This window comes from Gracilinanus agilis, chromosome 4, assembly GCF_016433145.1.
Source record: "Gracilinanus agilis isolate LMUSP501 chromosome 4, AgileGrace, whole genome shotgun sequence".
NCBI classification, from domain to species: domain Eukaryota; kingdom Metazoa; phylum Chordata; class Mammalia; order Didelphimorphia; family Didelphidae; genus Gracilinanus; species Gracilinanus agilis.
The window spans coordinates 248198902-248214544 of NC_058133.1; the positions used below are offsets into that span (position 1 = coordinate 248198902).

The 15643-nt window shown below is 39.2% G+C and overlaps 1 protein-coding gene across 1 annotated transcript in view; it reads left to right on the plus strand.

Annotated features, from left to right (window-relative positions):
• The window catches only part of USP43 (ubiquitin specific peptidase 43), a 150865-nt gene that overhangs the window by 121243 nt on the left and 13979 nt on the right, over positions 1 to 15643 (plus strand). The window contains exon 9 of the mRNA XM_044675212.1: positions 9902 to 10060. Coding sequence (XP_044531147.1) covers positions 9902 to 10060 — 159 coding nt within the window. The remainder of the gene's footprint in view (positions 1 to 9901; positions 10061 to 15643) is intronic.

Sequence of the window (15643 nt, forward strand, 5' to 3'; positions counted from 1 at the left end):
TTGAGTGTCAAACTTTCCAATTAGTCCCGGTCTCTTTTGTGCAAAAACTTGGAATTCTTCAATTTTGTTGAATGCCCATACTTTCCCCTGAAAGTATATGGTTAGTTTCGCTGGGTAGTTGATTCGTGGCTGAAGGCCCAGCTCTCTTGCCTTTCTGAATATTGTATTCCAAGCCTTGCGTTCTTTTAGTGTTGAGGCTGCCAGATCCTGTGTGATCCTTATTGGTGCTCCTTGATATTTGAATTGTCTCTTTCTGGCTTCTTGTAAGATTTTTTCTTTGACTCGAAAGCTCTTCAATTTCGCTATTATATTTCTGGGTGTTGACTTTTCTGGGTCCAGTGTAGAGGGTGTTCTATGGATCCTTTCAATGTCTATATTGCCCTCTTGTTGTAGAACTTCAGGGCAATTTTGCTGAATAATTTCTTTGAGTATGGAGTCTAAGTTTTTATTAATTTCTGCCTTTTCTGGAATACCAATGATTCTCAAGTTATCTCTTCTAGACCGGTTTTCTTGGTCTGTCACTCTCTCCTTGAGATATTTCATGTTTCCTTCTATTTTATCAGTCTTTTGACTTTGTTTTATTTGTTCTTGTTGTCTTGAGAGATCATTGGTTTCTAAATGTTCGATTCTAGCCTTTAAGGACTGGTTTTCGGCTCTAATGTTTTGGTTTTCCTTTTCAATCTGGTCATTTTTGGTCTTCAGTTGTCTTGTCTCACTTTCCAATTGCGAAATTCTGCCTTTTAAACTGTTATTTTCTTGCCAGATTTCTTCCATCTTCCTTAGCATTTCATTTTTAAACTCTTCCATAACTTGTGACCAGCTTTCATTTTTTGGGGGAGGTTTGGATTTTTGTTTTCCCTCCTCTGTTGTCTGGATTTTCTCTGTGTAGAAGTTGTTGAGTGTTCCAGAATTTCTCTTGATGGTCTTTTTCTTCTGGACTTCCTTATTGCTGGCTATTGTTAGCCCCGCCCCTTTTCCGCTTTGTCTTTGCACTCCCGGTCTGCCTGGGCCTTGCAAGCTTGGGGGGGGGGGCCTCCGGTCTCCTTGTCCTCGGGGTCAGGCCTCCTGGTAGTTCCCGGTCTGCCCCTCTGCCCGAGGCTCCTTCAGCCGTCTTTGGGGCTGCTTCCACAGCCACGCTCAGGTCTGCACCGGGTCCTCACTGGAGGTCCAAGCCTGGGCTGAAGATTGTTATTCAAGCCTAGGGCACTGCCTTTGCCTGAGCTGATGCTCTTAGGGCCCTGCTTTCACCCCTGCAGAAGGTAGTGAAAGTCCGTGGGCTGGAGATCTTTATTCGCACCTGAGGCGATGCCTTCAGAGCTTGGGAAAGGCCGCATTTTAGGGGCCTTTGTCCAGGCCGGAGGCGGTGCCTTCACCCACGTGGGCGCTCAGGGAAAGTCCCAGCCACCTGGGGTCCCTCGTCTTGCAGCGCACAGGTACAGGCTCAGGGGCTGCCAGTGATTATCTGGTTGCCCCAGTCCTGTTTACCTGCTTGTGCGGTGTGGGGGGTGGGGGAGGGGCTTCTTCCTCTCGTGTTTTAGTGTGAACTGTTTCACCCCTTTAAAGTGTGGAAATGCCCCGATTCTGCGTACCTTCAATGCTGCGCCCTGTTGTGGGGTTCCTTCGTTCCTCTGGACTCGTTTTTATTTCCCCTTGAGGGGTCCTGTGTGGTTCGGTCAGGAGAGATCGAGCAGCTGCTCCTTACTCTGCCGCCATCTTAACCGGAAGTCCCTCCACCTCAACTTATGTAATTTTTAAATAATAAGAAAATAAAAAGTAGATTAGTATTCCTGGAGCTAAAGGGTTGAATAAAAGAATATTAAAGTAGATTGCATTTCTTTCCCTTTAAAAAATTGCCAGAAATACTTTCAAATAAAACAGTAAACTCAGGGAAGAAATTTGAAAAATTGTCTACATACTTCCAAGATTTTCACTTTTACCTGATGTACTGACTCTCCATGGTATGAATTCTAAAGGACTTTGAGCTTTTCAGAAAGATGAGATCATTATCTATATCATTATTAATATATTTCTTGAAATTTTACTACAAATATCCAAATACTCAGTACTCAAGTGTGTCTATGATCACACTGTTGTAGTTATATCTTCCAGTGAGGCAGATTATACATAATTTATTTATACATACTCATAAGTTGAGACTCTTATCTATGTCTCCCCATGAACATTCACCAATGGGGAGAAGCAGAATATACCAAAGATTTTCTTTGATCTTCATTGGTTATCATCCCTTGCTCTTGCTCTGTGACCAGCCTATCTTCTTATTCAATCATATGTTTCTTTGATGATGTTCTTTATTCTACTTCATCGTTTCCTACTTGCCCACATTCATAATGTACCTCTCCATTGTTCTCTGAGTGGCACCTGATTTTAGTTCTTTGTAGATTATTGTATTCCATGACTCTCTTCCCCTTCAGTATCAATATCAGTAGAATACTGGTACTAAAAGATGACCTTTATTTTAGGGAAAGGTCAGAAGTCATTAAAGTGGCTTGGAAATTTTGCCTAGGTAATAAAACTTCTTTTCTCTAATTTAAGGTCCAATATTTTTCAGTTTATAGAGGCCAAAGTACAGTTATTGATGGATGAACTTTATAAATTGTTCATCTGGTTACACTCACTATCTAGAGAATAGATATTCATTTGCTTGAATTTTCCTGTTTGAAAAATTAAGTGATTACAAATTTCATCAAGAACACTCTGCAATGTTCTGAGACTTAATGCATCCAGTTAAATGTTAACTAAAAGCAGAAAAAAACTGGAGGACCTTATCTACAAGGAAACAATCTTCAACTTGGGCTTGGTCCATATTTCCTCCATGAGTGTTGAACATCATTAGAAAACATATGTCTCCCTTTTTTTCCGTGCCTTATATTAATGTAGTCATCAAGCAAAGTCATTTCTGTCTAATTTGATGAAATTGTGCATAATTTTAATGGATGCATGAAAGAAACCTTGTTGATGTTCTAAATTAATTTGCTATATTAGCCAATCAATAAGTACTAAGTTTGTACTACATGGTGGGCACTAGCGTAGGTACTGAGGATACCAAAACAAAAATGAAGGGCCCCCTTGCTCTCAAGGTTCTTAGAGTCTGTCATGGGGAAAATACAAAGTAATCGTCTTTTTTATTGTCAACAAATTATAAGTGCAGTGGAATCTCGTATTTTCTATACCTTTCAGTCAACTGAATGATGGTAAAGGTATGATCTGCTGGGAGACAGAGAGAGAGAAACATGCAAAAGTCTACTAATACCTTAATCAGGAATGCCCTTGATACATGTGTAAATTATATTGTAAAATTTTTATTTGGAGAGAAAGTAGATATCTAAATTAGTAATTGGTGGTTCTTTTAGTTGCCTGGTTTTGTTAATAGGATCTGAACATTTTTCCCCATTCGCTTGTTGTCTTCCCATTCCTTTAGATAGATTGACATACAATCCCTTAACACCTCCACATAAATCCTTTACATATACTTAATCTTGCCCAGAAACTTTTCCTGACTTCTTTGGACCTTTTTTTGTTCCATTTCTATCTCTATAAGCTCATCCAAAACTGTAATGTGAATGTCTAAAAGTTGTCCCACTATTTGACTTGATGACTAAAAGAGTTTCTTATTATAATCTTTATAGATTTTTTAAAAAATCTGTTGGTGAGATCTTTTCAGCTTTATCTGTAAATCAGAATGACTTCATCTAGTAGGATCTCTTCCTAAGCATTCTTTTTTTTTAAATTTTCCTTTTGTTTTTAATCCAAACTTGACAAAATATTAACAAAAATAAACATTAACATGTACAAAAAAAGAATATTGTATGTAAAACTGACTATTACATGTAGATTTAAAAAAATGTAGACATGTAGTACCAACCTGCCCTGTTTACCCCCATCTGAGCTTCATTCTTTTATCTTTTCTGCATTTTAAAAAAATACTTCACTGACACTTATCTTTTTGGGCAGGGGTGGGGTAGGGATTTCTATCCTACCTTCATCAAAATTCCCTTCATTTCTCTCCACAACAATCTCCTCTGCAACAACAAAAGCTCTCTCGTGGCAAATAAGTACAGTCAAGCAAACAAATTTATACTTTGGTTGGGTCTGAAAATCTATATTTTTTTCTATACTTTTCTTATCATATCTCTGCCAAGAAGTGAAAAGCATAACTTATTCTCAGCCTTTTTAATCATCATTAGTCATTATATTGATCAAATTCTTAAATCTTTCAAAGTTTTCTTTTATACTATTATTCTCATTATATAAATCATTGTCCTAGTTCTGCTCTCTGTACTCTTTATCATTTCATATTTCTTCTCAGGTAATTGAATCTATCCCTTCCATCTTTTCTTATAGTACAGTGCTATTCTATTCCATTTTCATAATTTATCCAACCATCCCCCAAATAAAGGGCACCTGTTTTGTTTCAATCAATCAATCAATAATAATTTGATTAAGAGGCTACTATGGGTGTAAAAGGTGAAATAGATTATATGGTTGGACTGAATATTAATATTTAAAGGTGTGGTCACCAAGGAATCGAATTACCCAATTCTAAAATAAAAGGTCGAAGTCAGGATGACTTTTATGGTGGTTTATTTACCATTAGGAATGGTGAAGGGGGTGGGGGAAGGGAGAGAGAGAGAGACAGACAGACAGACAGACTGACAGACAGACAGAGAGTTACTTCGGCCTGTACCGGCGACCCGAACCAGGAAGGACTTCAGAGGCCCAACAAAGGGGGCACAGAGGTTAATTAAACAAGGCCACAAGGCCTCCTCTAAGAAGAAAGGCCTCTTTTGAGGCTAGGGCCTCCAGAAACGCCAAGGAAAAGGAAAGGGAGTCAGCCTAACATACCCACATGACAATTCAAAAGGAAGCAGTCTGAGGTCTCACCTGAGCTCCTTCAAGGCCAGGTTCAAAAGGCAAAATCCCCCTCACAGGAAGTTACTATCATATTTAAAAGATAGTTCATTTCATCACTTCCTGTGTCCACCCTCCAGTTCTATGTGGGCAAATGACAGTCTCAACCTTGTTTCAGACTGCCCAGGGGCAGTCACTTGTTTTTGATTTGTCACTTATTAGCACATGTGGGTCATAGACGTACCCCCTCCCCACTTAATTCTAATTTGGATGGGGTAATATATTCCTGGTAGCTAAAGTCTAAAGAATGAATAAGGGTGAGCTAATTCCATTTACACGTGGGCCAGGTACAATGTATTGGGGATAAAAACAAACTATTCCCATTTCTTGGCTAAAACAAAAAGTATTTCTTTGATTACTTTGTTTATATGGGTTCTTTCCCTCTGTCTTTGATATTATTAGAGTAAAAGCCAAGAGGGTATATTGCCAGGTCAGAGCGTACAGATTTTAATGACATTTTTTAGTATAGTTCCAAATTGCTTTCCAGAATTTTTGGACTACTTTATAGCTGAACCAAAAGAATATAGATGTGCCCATATTTTCATAGCACTCCCACCCCAACAATTGTCATTTTCCATTTTGTCATCTTTGCCAATATATAATGGCCATAAAGTGGAATTTTTTTTATTTTCATGTTTCTTTTTCTTAGTGATTTGCCACATTCCTTGAACATTTTCTGTCTGCATACCATTGTACTGGCTATCCCTCATGCCTGGAATGCTCTCTGTACGCACCTCCACCTCTTAGTTTCCCTGTGTAAGGGGCAAAAAGGGGGTTTGGGTTGAATATATTAAAAGTTTAGGTCACCAGGGAATTGAATAATTATCAATTCCCAACTAAAGAATAACCTCAAGTCAAAATGACTTTTATGAAAGTTTATTTACAAAATAAAGGAGAGAGTGGAAGTAGAGAGATGAGAAGAGGGTAGAATAAGAGATTTATGTTTAAGCCTGGGCTTTTCTCAGGCAGGGCTCCAGAGGCCCAGCCAGAGCCTAAAGGGAGCCTCCCGGAGGCTAGTACCTCCTGGGAGGTTAAAGGAGTCTGCCTTCTTCACTCACCACGTTTAGTTCTAAGAGAGAGATTTAAGAGCAGTTTCACCAAGGTCTCAGGGTCCCAAGTCCAGAGCTCCTCCACATCCAAGCAAGAACCAGAAGAGACCTGGCTCACTCAATTCTCTCTTTTTAAAGGGGCCTCTTTTCCTGTTCCTTCCTCTTAGTTTATGTGTCCAATCACAACAGATGCTTTTCTTAGGACTGCACAGGAGGCAGTCAGTAAATTTTGATTTGTCACTCACTCTAGCACACATGGGTTACGGACCGCCCAATTTGTGAGTTAAATGGAAATGTTTTCACCTTTGGTGATTAAATCTGAAGATGGGCAGAGTATATTTAATCTCATTATCACACTTGGCTTCCTTCCAGACCTGGCTCAATCCCCACCTTCAGCAGAAGACTTTTCCTTCCTCTGACAGTCTTTGTCTCTGAGATTACCTTTCACCCATTCTGTATGTATCTTAAATATGCCTAGTTTCCTGTTGTCTCATCCATTACAATGTGAACTCCTTGAAAGTAAGGACTTTCTTCTTCTTTCTCTGTATCCCCAGTACTTAGCACAGTGCCTAGGACATAGGAAGCATTTAATAAAAGAATATCAGCTCACTAACTGAATGACTAGAACATTCCAAAGCTTACATTCTGCTAGCCTTGTCTCTGAGTAATGCTTTTTTTTTTTTATATTGTATTCAGGTCCTGATTAATTTTTCCCCACCCTTTACTTATTTAATTTCCATATTATTCATTTTTGTAAGTGAATAATCTTATAAAACCAAAACTCCAAAACATATACCCAAATAAACAATTGAAAAATTTTATGTTTTCATCTGCATTCCTACTCTAACAGTTCTTTCTCTGGAGGTAGATAGCATTCTTTGTCATAAGTCTGGATAGTTTGCTTTTATAATTTTCTGCTCCATGGTATTCTGATTTTTTTATTTGTCATGTTCTGGGAAATTTATGACTTTTTTTTCCCCTTACCTTCCATCTTGGAGTCAATACAGTGTATTGGCTCCAAGGCAGAAGAGTGGTAAGGGCTAGGCAATGAAGGTCAAGTGACTTGCCCAGGGTCACACAGCTAGGAAGCATCTGAGGCCAGATTTGAACCTAGGACCTCCCGTCTCTAGTCCTGGCTCTCAATCCACTGAGCTACCCAGCTGCCCCCAAATTTATGACTCTTACGTTATCTTTCCTCATTTTATTTTCAAAGTCAATCTCTTTAGCTTGTTAAAAATGCATGTGTTCTTTGATCATTGCATTTCACTTCTCTTACCAGATTTTCCTCTAATTATTTTTGTTCCAGATCTATTAATCTCTCACTTCTTTACAGAATCTCCATTGTGAATCCATTTTCTTTTTTAATTTGCTTATTGAACTTTCAAATTCCTTAGAACTCTTTAAGAGTTCTAAAACTGAGAACTCTTTAAGTTCTGACTAATATTTACACTTTTTTTCAAAACCTTACCTTCCATCTTAGAATCAATAATATGTATTGGTTCTAAAGCAGAAGAATAGTATGGGCCAGGCAGTGCAGTTAAGTGGCTTGCCCAGAGTCACACAGCTAAGAAGTGTTCTAAGGCCAAATTTGAATCTAGGATTTCCCATCTCCAGGTCTGGCTCTACTAAACTACTTTTAGCTGCCCCCTCTTATATTTACTCTTGAATTCTTCATCTCTTTTTTGAAACATTCCACAATCTTTTGTTGTCCACAAAGTTCTCTGCATTTCATCAGATATTGGTTTTCTTTCTGTTGCAATATTTCTTAAAAGATCTTTGTATATTCTTTAAGAATATGCTCATCTTTCTGGTATTTGGTTTTTCTCTGTTGATTTAGCTGTGTGCTTTGGCCTTTTTTATTGGAGATTTTTCTCTTAAAATCACCTTTTGTGTTTTAAGCCTTTATTTTTTCCAAGTCATCTCCTTTGCTAAGTGGGTATTTCTCAAAAACTTCCTTGTTCTTCTCCCATTGAGAGATACCTGATTTGTGGGCAGATCTGGTCCCTTCCTTGAGTCCTCTTGCAGGATGACAGAACTGGTTCCAGATAGATTTTAGTCCCTTTTCCTTTAGACCTTTACTAAAAGTCTACTAAATTCTTCCCTTGGCTCTCTTTCCCTCTTTAACTGAGTGGATCAATATTTACTACTTTTGTATCATGGGACAAAGGAAGGATTTGTATAATTGCTTTATTTCTAGGCACATAATGCCTTTTTGAGAGAAAGTGCCATCTTGCTGGTCACATGACTTGGAAATCTAGCATATCTTTTTTTATATAATGAATTCTTTTAGTTTACAGGAATTCATACTAAATAATCACCATTGAAATGACTCTGTATACTCTTAATTTTTTTACAAGAGATATGGCACATGTTAAGATATAATAACAGAATATAAATGAAATGGTTTATAATTTAAGAGTGGCTACTGCTATGTGGTATTCTTTTTTTTTCTGGATTATGTATTATCATGCATAACATCATTGTTGTAAGAAAATACTCATATAAAATGAAAACTCCAAAATAGAAACCTAAATAAACTAAAGCAAAAAATCATATGCTTTGATCTGCATTCTGATTCCAATAGTTATTTCTCTGGAGGTGGATAGTGTTCTTAGAATAATATTCTTTGGGGGGGCAGCTGGGTAGCTCAGGGGATGGAGAGCCAGGCCTAGAGACAGGAGGTCCTAGGTTCAAATCTGGCCTCAGATGCTTCCCAGCTGTGTGACCCTGGGCAAGTCGCTTGACCCCTATTGCCTACCCTTTCTGCCTTGGAGCCAATACACAGTATTGACTCTTCTTCCCTTTACATTATGCTATGAGGCATCACAGTAGGATTCTGGGACAGCTTATCAAAAGTAAGGCTAAAAGCTTCCAGAATGTGGATGTATTATAATAGGATATTTGTTCATTAAGAGTTAATTAGGAAATAGAGTTGATTGCAATATATAAATATAGAAATTTGAGAAAACTGGATTTCTTTAAGCCAAAATAGAATTTTCAAGTGAGGATGATGGGAAATAAAAAGAAATTCTCAGAGGTTCTTGGAAAGGGCAGTTAGGCCTACAAACTTCATTCTTGATCTGTCCTGACTCAAGGAGATTCATGGATTTTTGGCTCAGAGAGTTGGAAGTTGGAGAAGATCTGGTGAATTTTCTACTTGAGAAATATCCAAGTAAGAAGGAAGGAGATTGTGGTGCAATATCATTGCTTTGCTAGTAGTGGCAGAAGAGAGCAAAGCTGTGAAGATTCTGACTAGCTGTTTTCCCATCTAAACAGCAGGAAAGAAATTCAATCTTTCTCATAGTGATAAACTATATATTTTTTTGGTTTTAGGGTAGAAAATTATTTTTTATTTCCCATCATCCTCTATTGAAAAATTCTATTTTGGCTTAAAGAAATTCAGCTTTCTCAAATTTCTATATCTATTGCAATCAACTCTATTTCCTAATTAACTCTTAATGAACTCTTATTAACAAATATCCTATTAAACTATAAGAATGATCACAAAATAGCCGTTTATGCTTGTATTTCATTTTTCTTTTTTTCTTAAATCTATTTATTACCAATTACACATTATAATAAATAACATGAGTTCCTTCCACGTAAGTTTTATGATGAAACTTATCTCTCTTCCTCCTTTCCCTTTCCCCTCCCAGTGCTGGCAGGCAATTCAGTCTGGTTTGTACATGTATTTCTAAAAATTATAGAACTTATTCTTTTCTCTTTATACTAAGTTCAGTTTTGAAGCCTGATAGGAACTAATTTTCTTTTCTCACAAAAATCATAGTTCCTTTTTGCCTTGCACAGATGAAGAAGTCCTTTTTGCTTCTAAGAGCAACGGTAATGAAGATTTGGGATTTTATACTTTACAGCCTATAACAATGACTACATACAGTCTTAATCTTGTCTTCTGAAATTTACAGCCTATTGCAGAAATTCACTGGATGGCCAATGGTATAGTTATGATGACATCACAGTAGAGCCTGTTTTAGAAGAGGAGGTCAGCACCCGTGGAGCCTACATTCTGTTTTATCAGAAAAGAAACATCATTCCTGACTGGTCAGCCAGCAGCTCAATGAGAGGTATTGTAACCATCTTCAAGGGGGTGTGGGAAGAAGAAATGAGCCTAAAAGTTCATTCTTATTATCTTCTTGAAGTAATACACCTATACAGTGGAAAGATCTGACTTAAAATAAAAATGGTTCTGAGTCTAGAGTCAGGAAGACAAGTTCAAATGTGGCTTCATATGCTTACTAGCTATGTAATCTTGAGCAAGTCACTTAACCTTGTTTCCCTTAGTTTCTTCATCTGCAAAATGAGCTAAAGAGGAAATGGCAACCCACTCCAGTACTTTTATCAAAAAAACCCCAAATGAAGAGTCATGACTCAACACATGGTGGCTTTGAAAGTTGTAGCCACATGCCATCAAAGCCATTGTCTGTCACCACTACTTGTCAACCTTCTTTGAGCCTATATGAAAGCCAGAGATTTCACTGGGTAATTTGGCTTCAGCCCAGGCTTTTTCTTCAAGGGAAAATGCTGAGTAAATACCATGGGGAAGAAGGGCAAAAAAAGGACGCCCTACCCAGCTGTCCCCACCCATCTATCATTTCTCTCTGGGGTGTTAGCAGTGTCAACCCCTTCTGCCACACCACCCTAGAATAGGGACATCAAGGTAGGGTGCAGTGGGGACACTCATTACCCAAAATCAGAAACAATATGACTTAATACAAAGTAAAACATGCTAAAGAATTGAAGAAAAGTTTTTGAAAGGATTCTAGTATAGGTTCATAAGATTAAGCCCTAGAAAGGACCTTAGAAATCTTCTAGTACAGAACCCTCATTTTACTCAAATGTGGTATGGCTCAGAGTTGGGATTTTGACCACAAATCTAGGGTTACCTTGTGGTTGCATCAATTAAGAGTCTGGGGTCAGTGGAAGATAAGTCACTAGTAACGGTAGTCCCAAAAAGCTATATACTAAAAGGTACTAAAAGAACTGACAGGTGTGATTGCTGAACCACTCTTTGAAAGATTGCAGAGAACACAAAAAATGCCAAAGGACATGTTCTTCTTTAATTGTTTATTTTTATTAATTTTTTTATTTTTACCCAATTACATGTAAAAACAATGTTTTGACATTTCAGTTTTTACATTTTGAATTCCAAATTCTATCTCATCTTCATTTCCTGCTTCCCACCCCTCCCTGAAATGTTAAGCAGTCTGATATAGAGAATGTGCCCATTTTCAGAGAAGTTCAGGGAAAAATAAAGTCTCCAAACTTTAGACAGCATACCTTCAATTTTTGTCCCCAACACCTAAATTTTTGACAATATAACAAATTAAAGAGATGGTTAGTGATGCAGTAGTATGTTGTAGTGGAAAGCGCGCCATTTTGGTAGTCAGAAGGCCAGATTTGAACTTTAGCACTGTGGTTTACTACCTATAAGCAAATTACTTAACCTTACAGATTCTTAATTTTATCATTTGTAAAATGAAAAAACTGAACTAGATTTCCTTTACAATCCCTTCTAGTTCTAGGGCCATGACACTTAATGATTCTCTGAATATCTAGAAAAGGAAATGATAATTACAAACTGCCTTTATGATGTCATCAAGAAAAATTCTTTGCAAACGAACCTCATTTCTTTTCTTTTTTTTTTTAAAGCCCTTACCTTCCAACTTAGAATCAATACTATGTATTGGTTCTGTAATGCAGGATTATTGCAAGAATCTCTTGCACTTGCAAAATCACCTGAAGCAATCCGGGAAGTTAGGGAAATGGAATGTTGACCCAGCCTGGCCCTGGTCTTACAACCAAAAACCATTGGAGCTGGGACTATAAATATTCCTGGAGAACCAACTGTGGGGCTGATTTCCTTGACCTGACCCAGACATCCTGCTATCCCCTGCATCTCCCCCTTGGGTCCTGGGAGGAGGGAATTTGGTGGGAGGAGAACGTGGGAAATTAGCTTACTTAGGCAGGCAGGGACACCTCTAAACCAAGCCATTACCCTCATTTGTTAATCTGCTAGGCCATTCTACATCAGGGCAGTGAAATTTATCCCTGGCTGAGGGGCTGGTTCCCTCAGCCTGACCCTACCTTCTGAGACCCTTTGCCAGGACTGGCCTTCACCCTTAGCAACAGTCTCCCAGACCTTAACCCTCTTCCATTAGTTTACCCTTGCATTTAATAAACCCCTTGGCCTTTATTCAAAGAGCTTCTGTTGATTCATTTATACCATCAACTAGGGCCAAGGCTGAAGAGGGAAGGATAGCTTTCCCTTGTTTCCTGAGGGCTAAACCAGGCATTCATCTTGCTCAGGAAGTGAACCAAGTTCACTTCCTATTGGCTTTCAGTTTCCATCAGGAGGGGAGGGGCATCTCACTCCTTACCTCAAGGAGCTTAGAGACAACAGGGAGACTGACTGAAACATTTCAGCTCAAGCTCATACAACCCTGGCTGACCCAAACCAACCTATACTGAAGTTATAGTCTCCCTGCCTAGAAGACTCAGTTGGTGCTACCCTGCCTCTAATATAAGCCTTATTAGCCCCATTTATTCCTTTGTTACATTTCCAACACAGAAGACTGGTAAGGGCTAGCCAGCGGGGGTTACTCTAGGTCACACAGATAGGAAGTATCTGAGGCCACATTTGAACCCAGGATTTCCCATCCACGGCCTGGCTCCCTGAGCTACCTAGCTACCCTCAACCTCATTTCCCTTTTAGACAGGCTTATAAATTGATCAGGAGAATATTTTTTGAATACTTTTTTTGAAAAACATTTAATACTGGACAAGATAAAGACATGTGCCAGTTACTAGTAAAGTTTAGAGGAATACAAAACTGTCTGCAAGGGCAGACCTGAAGGGTAGTGATTAATTGTTCAATGCTGTCTTGTATGTCTCTGGTGAAATGCAAGTTGCAAACAGGCAAATTTAGGCTTGATGTAAGGAAAAACTTCCTATTAATTAGAACATTTCAGAAACAATCCACTTGGGAGCTGATGGGCTGCTCTTTACTACAGGTCTTCAAGTAAATGCTGGCCACTTGTTGGAAAAGTTGTAGAGAGAATTCATATTTAGGTACAAGATGGAGTAAATAGCTTCTGAGATTCTTTGATTCCTGTGAATTTCAGAAAATTAGGGATTTAGCAGTCCTGAATTAGTGAGAGATGCATGTAGAAGTTTTCACTTCTCATCAGCATATGAGGATAAATTTAGGAACATATTTTATTCTGAAAATATTAATCAAAATGCTGCCAACTTCATATTGCAAATCCTAGGAAAGAGACAGATAGGAGCTTTTGCAAAGGTCTGGTGGAAAGACTTTGCAAAGCAGGGGCTGGCACACGCACAGAGCTTTGTGGACCCTATTATGGAATGGGAGGACTGCTTAAAAGGCAACACACGGAAACCATTGGGGTCCATTGATTACTGGACACCAAGGAGAGCAGAGATTGACTTCCTGTGGCCATCTTGTAGAAGCCAGAAGGAGGTAACTGACTTTCCTGCCTAAACCTTGGAGGTTCCTGTGATCCTAATACTTCTGTGATACTGGAGCTGTGGCATTGCTGTACCATCCTGAAATCTGTGTGTGTGTGAGCTGCAAAGACCCAGCAACTCTACCATAAAGAAGAGCCAGACCACCTTGGCTCAGGCCTCTGGCCTCAAGGGTGAAATTCCTCAGGACATCTAGCCATCTTTACCTGATAAACTGTATGCTATCTCGATTTATTAGTGGACCAGCCAGTCAGGAATAGGTAGCTAGATTGCTTTAGGTAGACAGAGAGAATATAGAGAGTAGCCTCAACTTCCATGAAGAAAGTCTGTGAGGGCTCATAGTGGAACTTTGGGTGGAGAAACTAGATTATTAGATTTAGGGACTCCCGTTACCCTGGTCCACTATCCTGTCCTATGAGTTTGAGTATTATAATAAATCTAATACTGTTTTATAACAACTTTTATCACTCAGATTGCATTATACCATCACCGATAGGTTAGGCTTACCTATTGGGCCTACATCCTGACTACAATCCACTGTGGTCATCACTGGTCTCAACTTACCAAACAACTACTTCAGCTCCATTCTCTAATTAGTTCAACTATCAACTAATTATTTCAGTTGGTGAGCCAGAAATGGAAAGAATGTGAGATTTTCTACTGAAAACAACCTTTTTCTGGATCTGGTGGCAGTTGGCCTACAAAAGCCTGAAAAGACAATATGTGGTAGCCATTTTGAAAAATTTTTTTTTCCAATAGTAAAATCTGCCTAGCAATAGGACCTGTCAATCAAACAGCTGGGTATCTGTGAGTCTTGGAAAATTTAAAGGGCCAGTACACATACACAAAAATTTTTTTTTGTTCTAACTTGAGAAATACAATAAGAAAAAAAGAACAACAGTCATTTGTGATATGCTACCACCTGTTTCTGGTTGAAATACCTCTGAAAATGGGCACATTCTCTATATCAGACTGCTTAACATTTCAGGGAGGGGTGGGAAGCAGGAAATGAAGATGAGATAGAATTTGGAATTCAAAATGTAAAAACAGACGAACGGAGGAACCCCACAACAGGGCACAGCGTGGAAGGTACATGGAATAGAGGCATTTCCAGGCTATAAAAGGGTAAAACAGCCCTCAGGAAATCGCGGGCTGAGTAACCACCCCACCCCCAACCCCTCCACACACAACACCTGTAGCTCCGAAGCCAGCTAAAAAGAAATAGAGCAAGTTTGGGGCACCCATCGAGTCATTGGCAGCTCCGGGGCCTGTTCCTGAGAGCAGCAAGATTTAGGACCCCAATAAGCCAAAAAACACAGGCTAAATCTGAGCATGGGAGCAGGACACAGGGTGCACAGCGCAGGCTGAGCAGAACGCAGGCACTGCGGAGGCGTGGGTGGAGGCAGACACAGCCAGGAACTAAAGCCTAAGTGGGGAACCAGTGTGGACGGGTATACGACTGTGGAAGCAGCGCCCTGAGACTTGTAAAGAAACCTCTGGCAGAGGATCAAGCAAGGGGGCCCACCAGGGGGCTTGACCTTGGAAAAAACCAGAACTCGGCCCTCAGGAGCCAATAGATCGCGGACAGACACTGAGCGCGAGGATAAACCTGAGAAGCTGCTGGGATAATGATGGCTACCCAACCTCAATAAACTCAGAAGAGAAAGAATAACAACAAGAAAAAGAAGTCTTTAACACTCGACAGCTTTTACACAGAGAAAATCCAGACAACCGAGCAAACAGAGGAGGAGAACAAACAAGCATCCGGACCCTCCTCAAATAAGGAAAACTCCTCACAAGCTATGGAAGAGTTCAAAACTGAGATTTTGAGGAAAATGGAAGAGATCTGGCAAGAAAATAACTGTTTAAAAGGTAGAATCATGCAATTGGAAAGTGAGGCTCAGAAATTGAACACCAGAAATGACCAGATTGAAAAGGAATACCAGAAGATTATGGCCGAAAACCAGAAGATTATGGCCGAAAACCAAAAGATTATAGCCGAAAATCAATCCCTAAAGGCTAGAATTGAGCAAGTAGAAACTAATGATCTCTCAAGACAACAAGAACAAATAAAACAAAGCCAAAAGACTGAAAAAATAGAAGGAAACATGAAATATCTCAATGAGAGAGTGACAGACCAAGAAAACCGGTCTAGAAGAGAC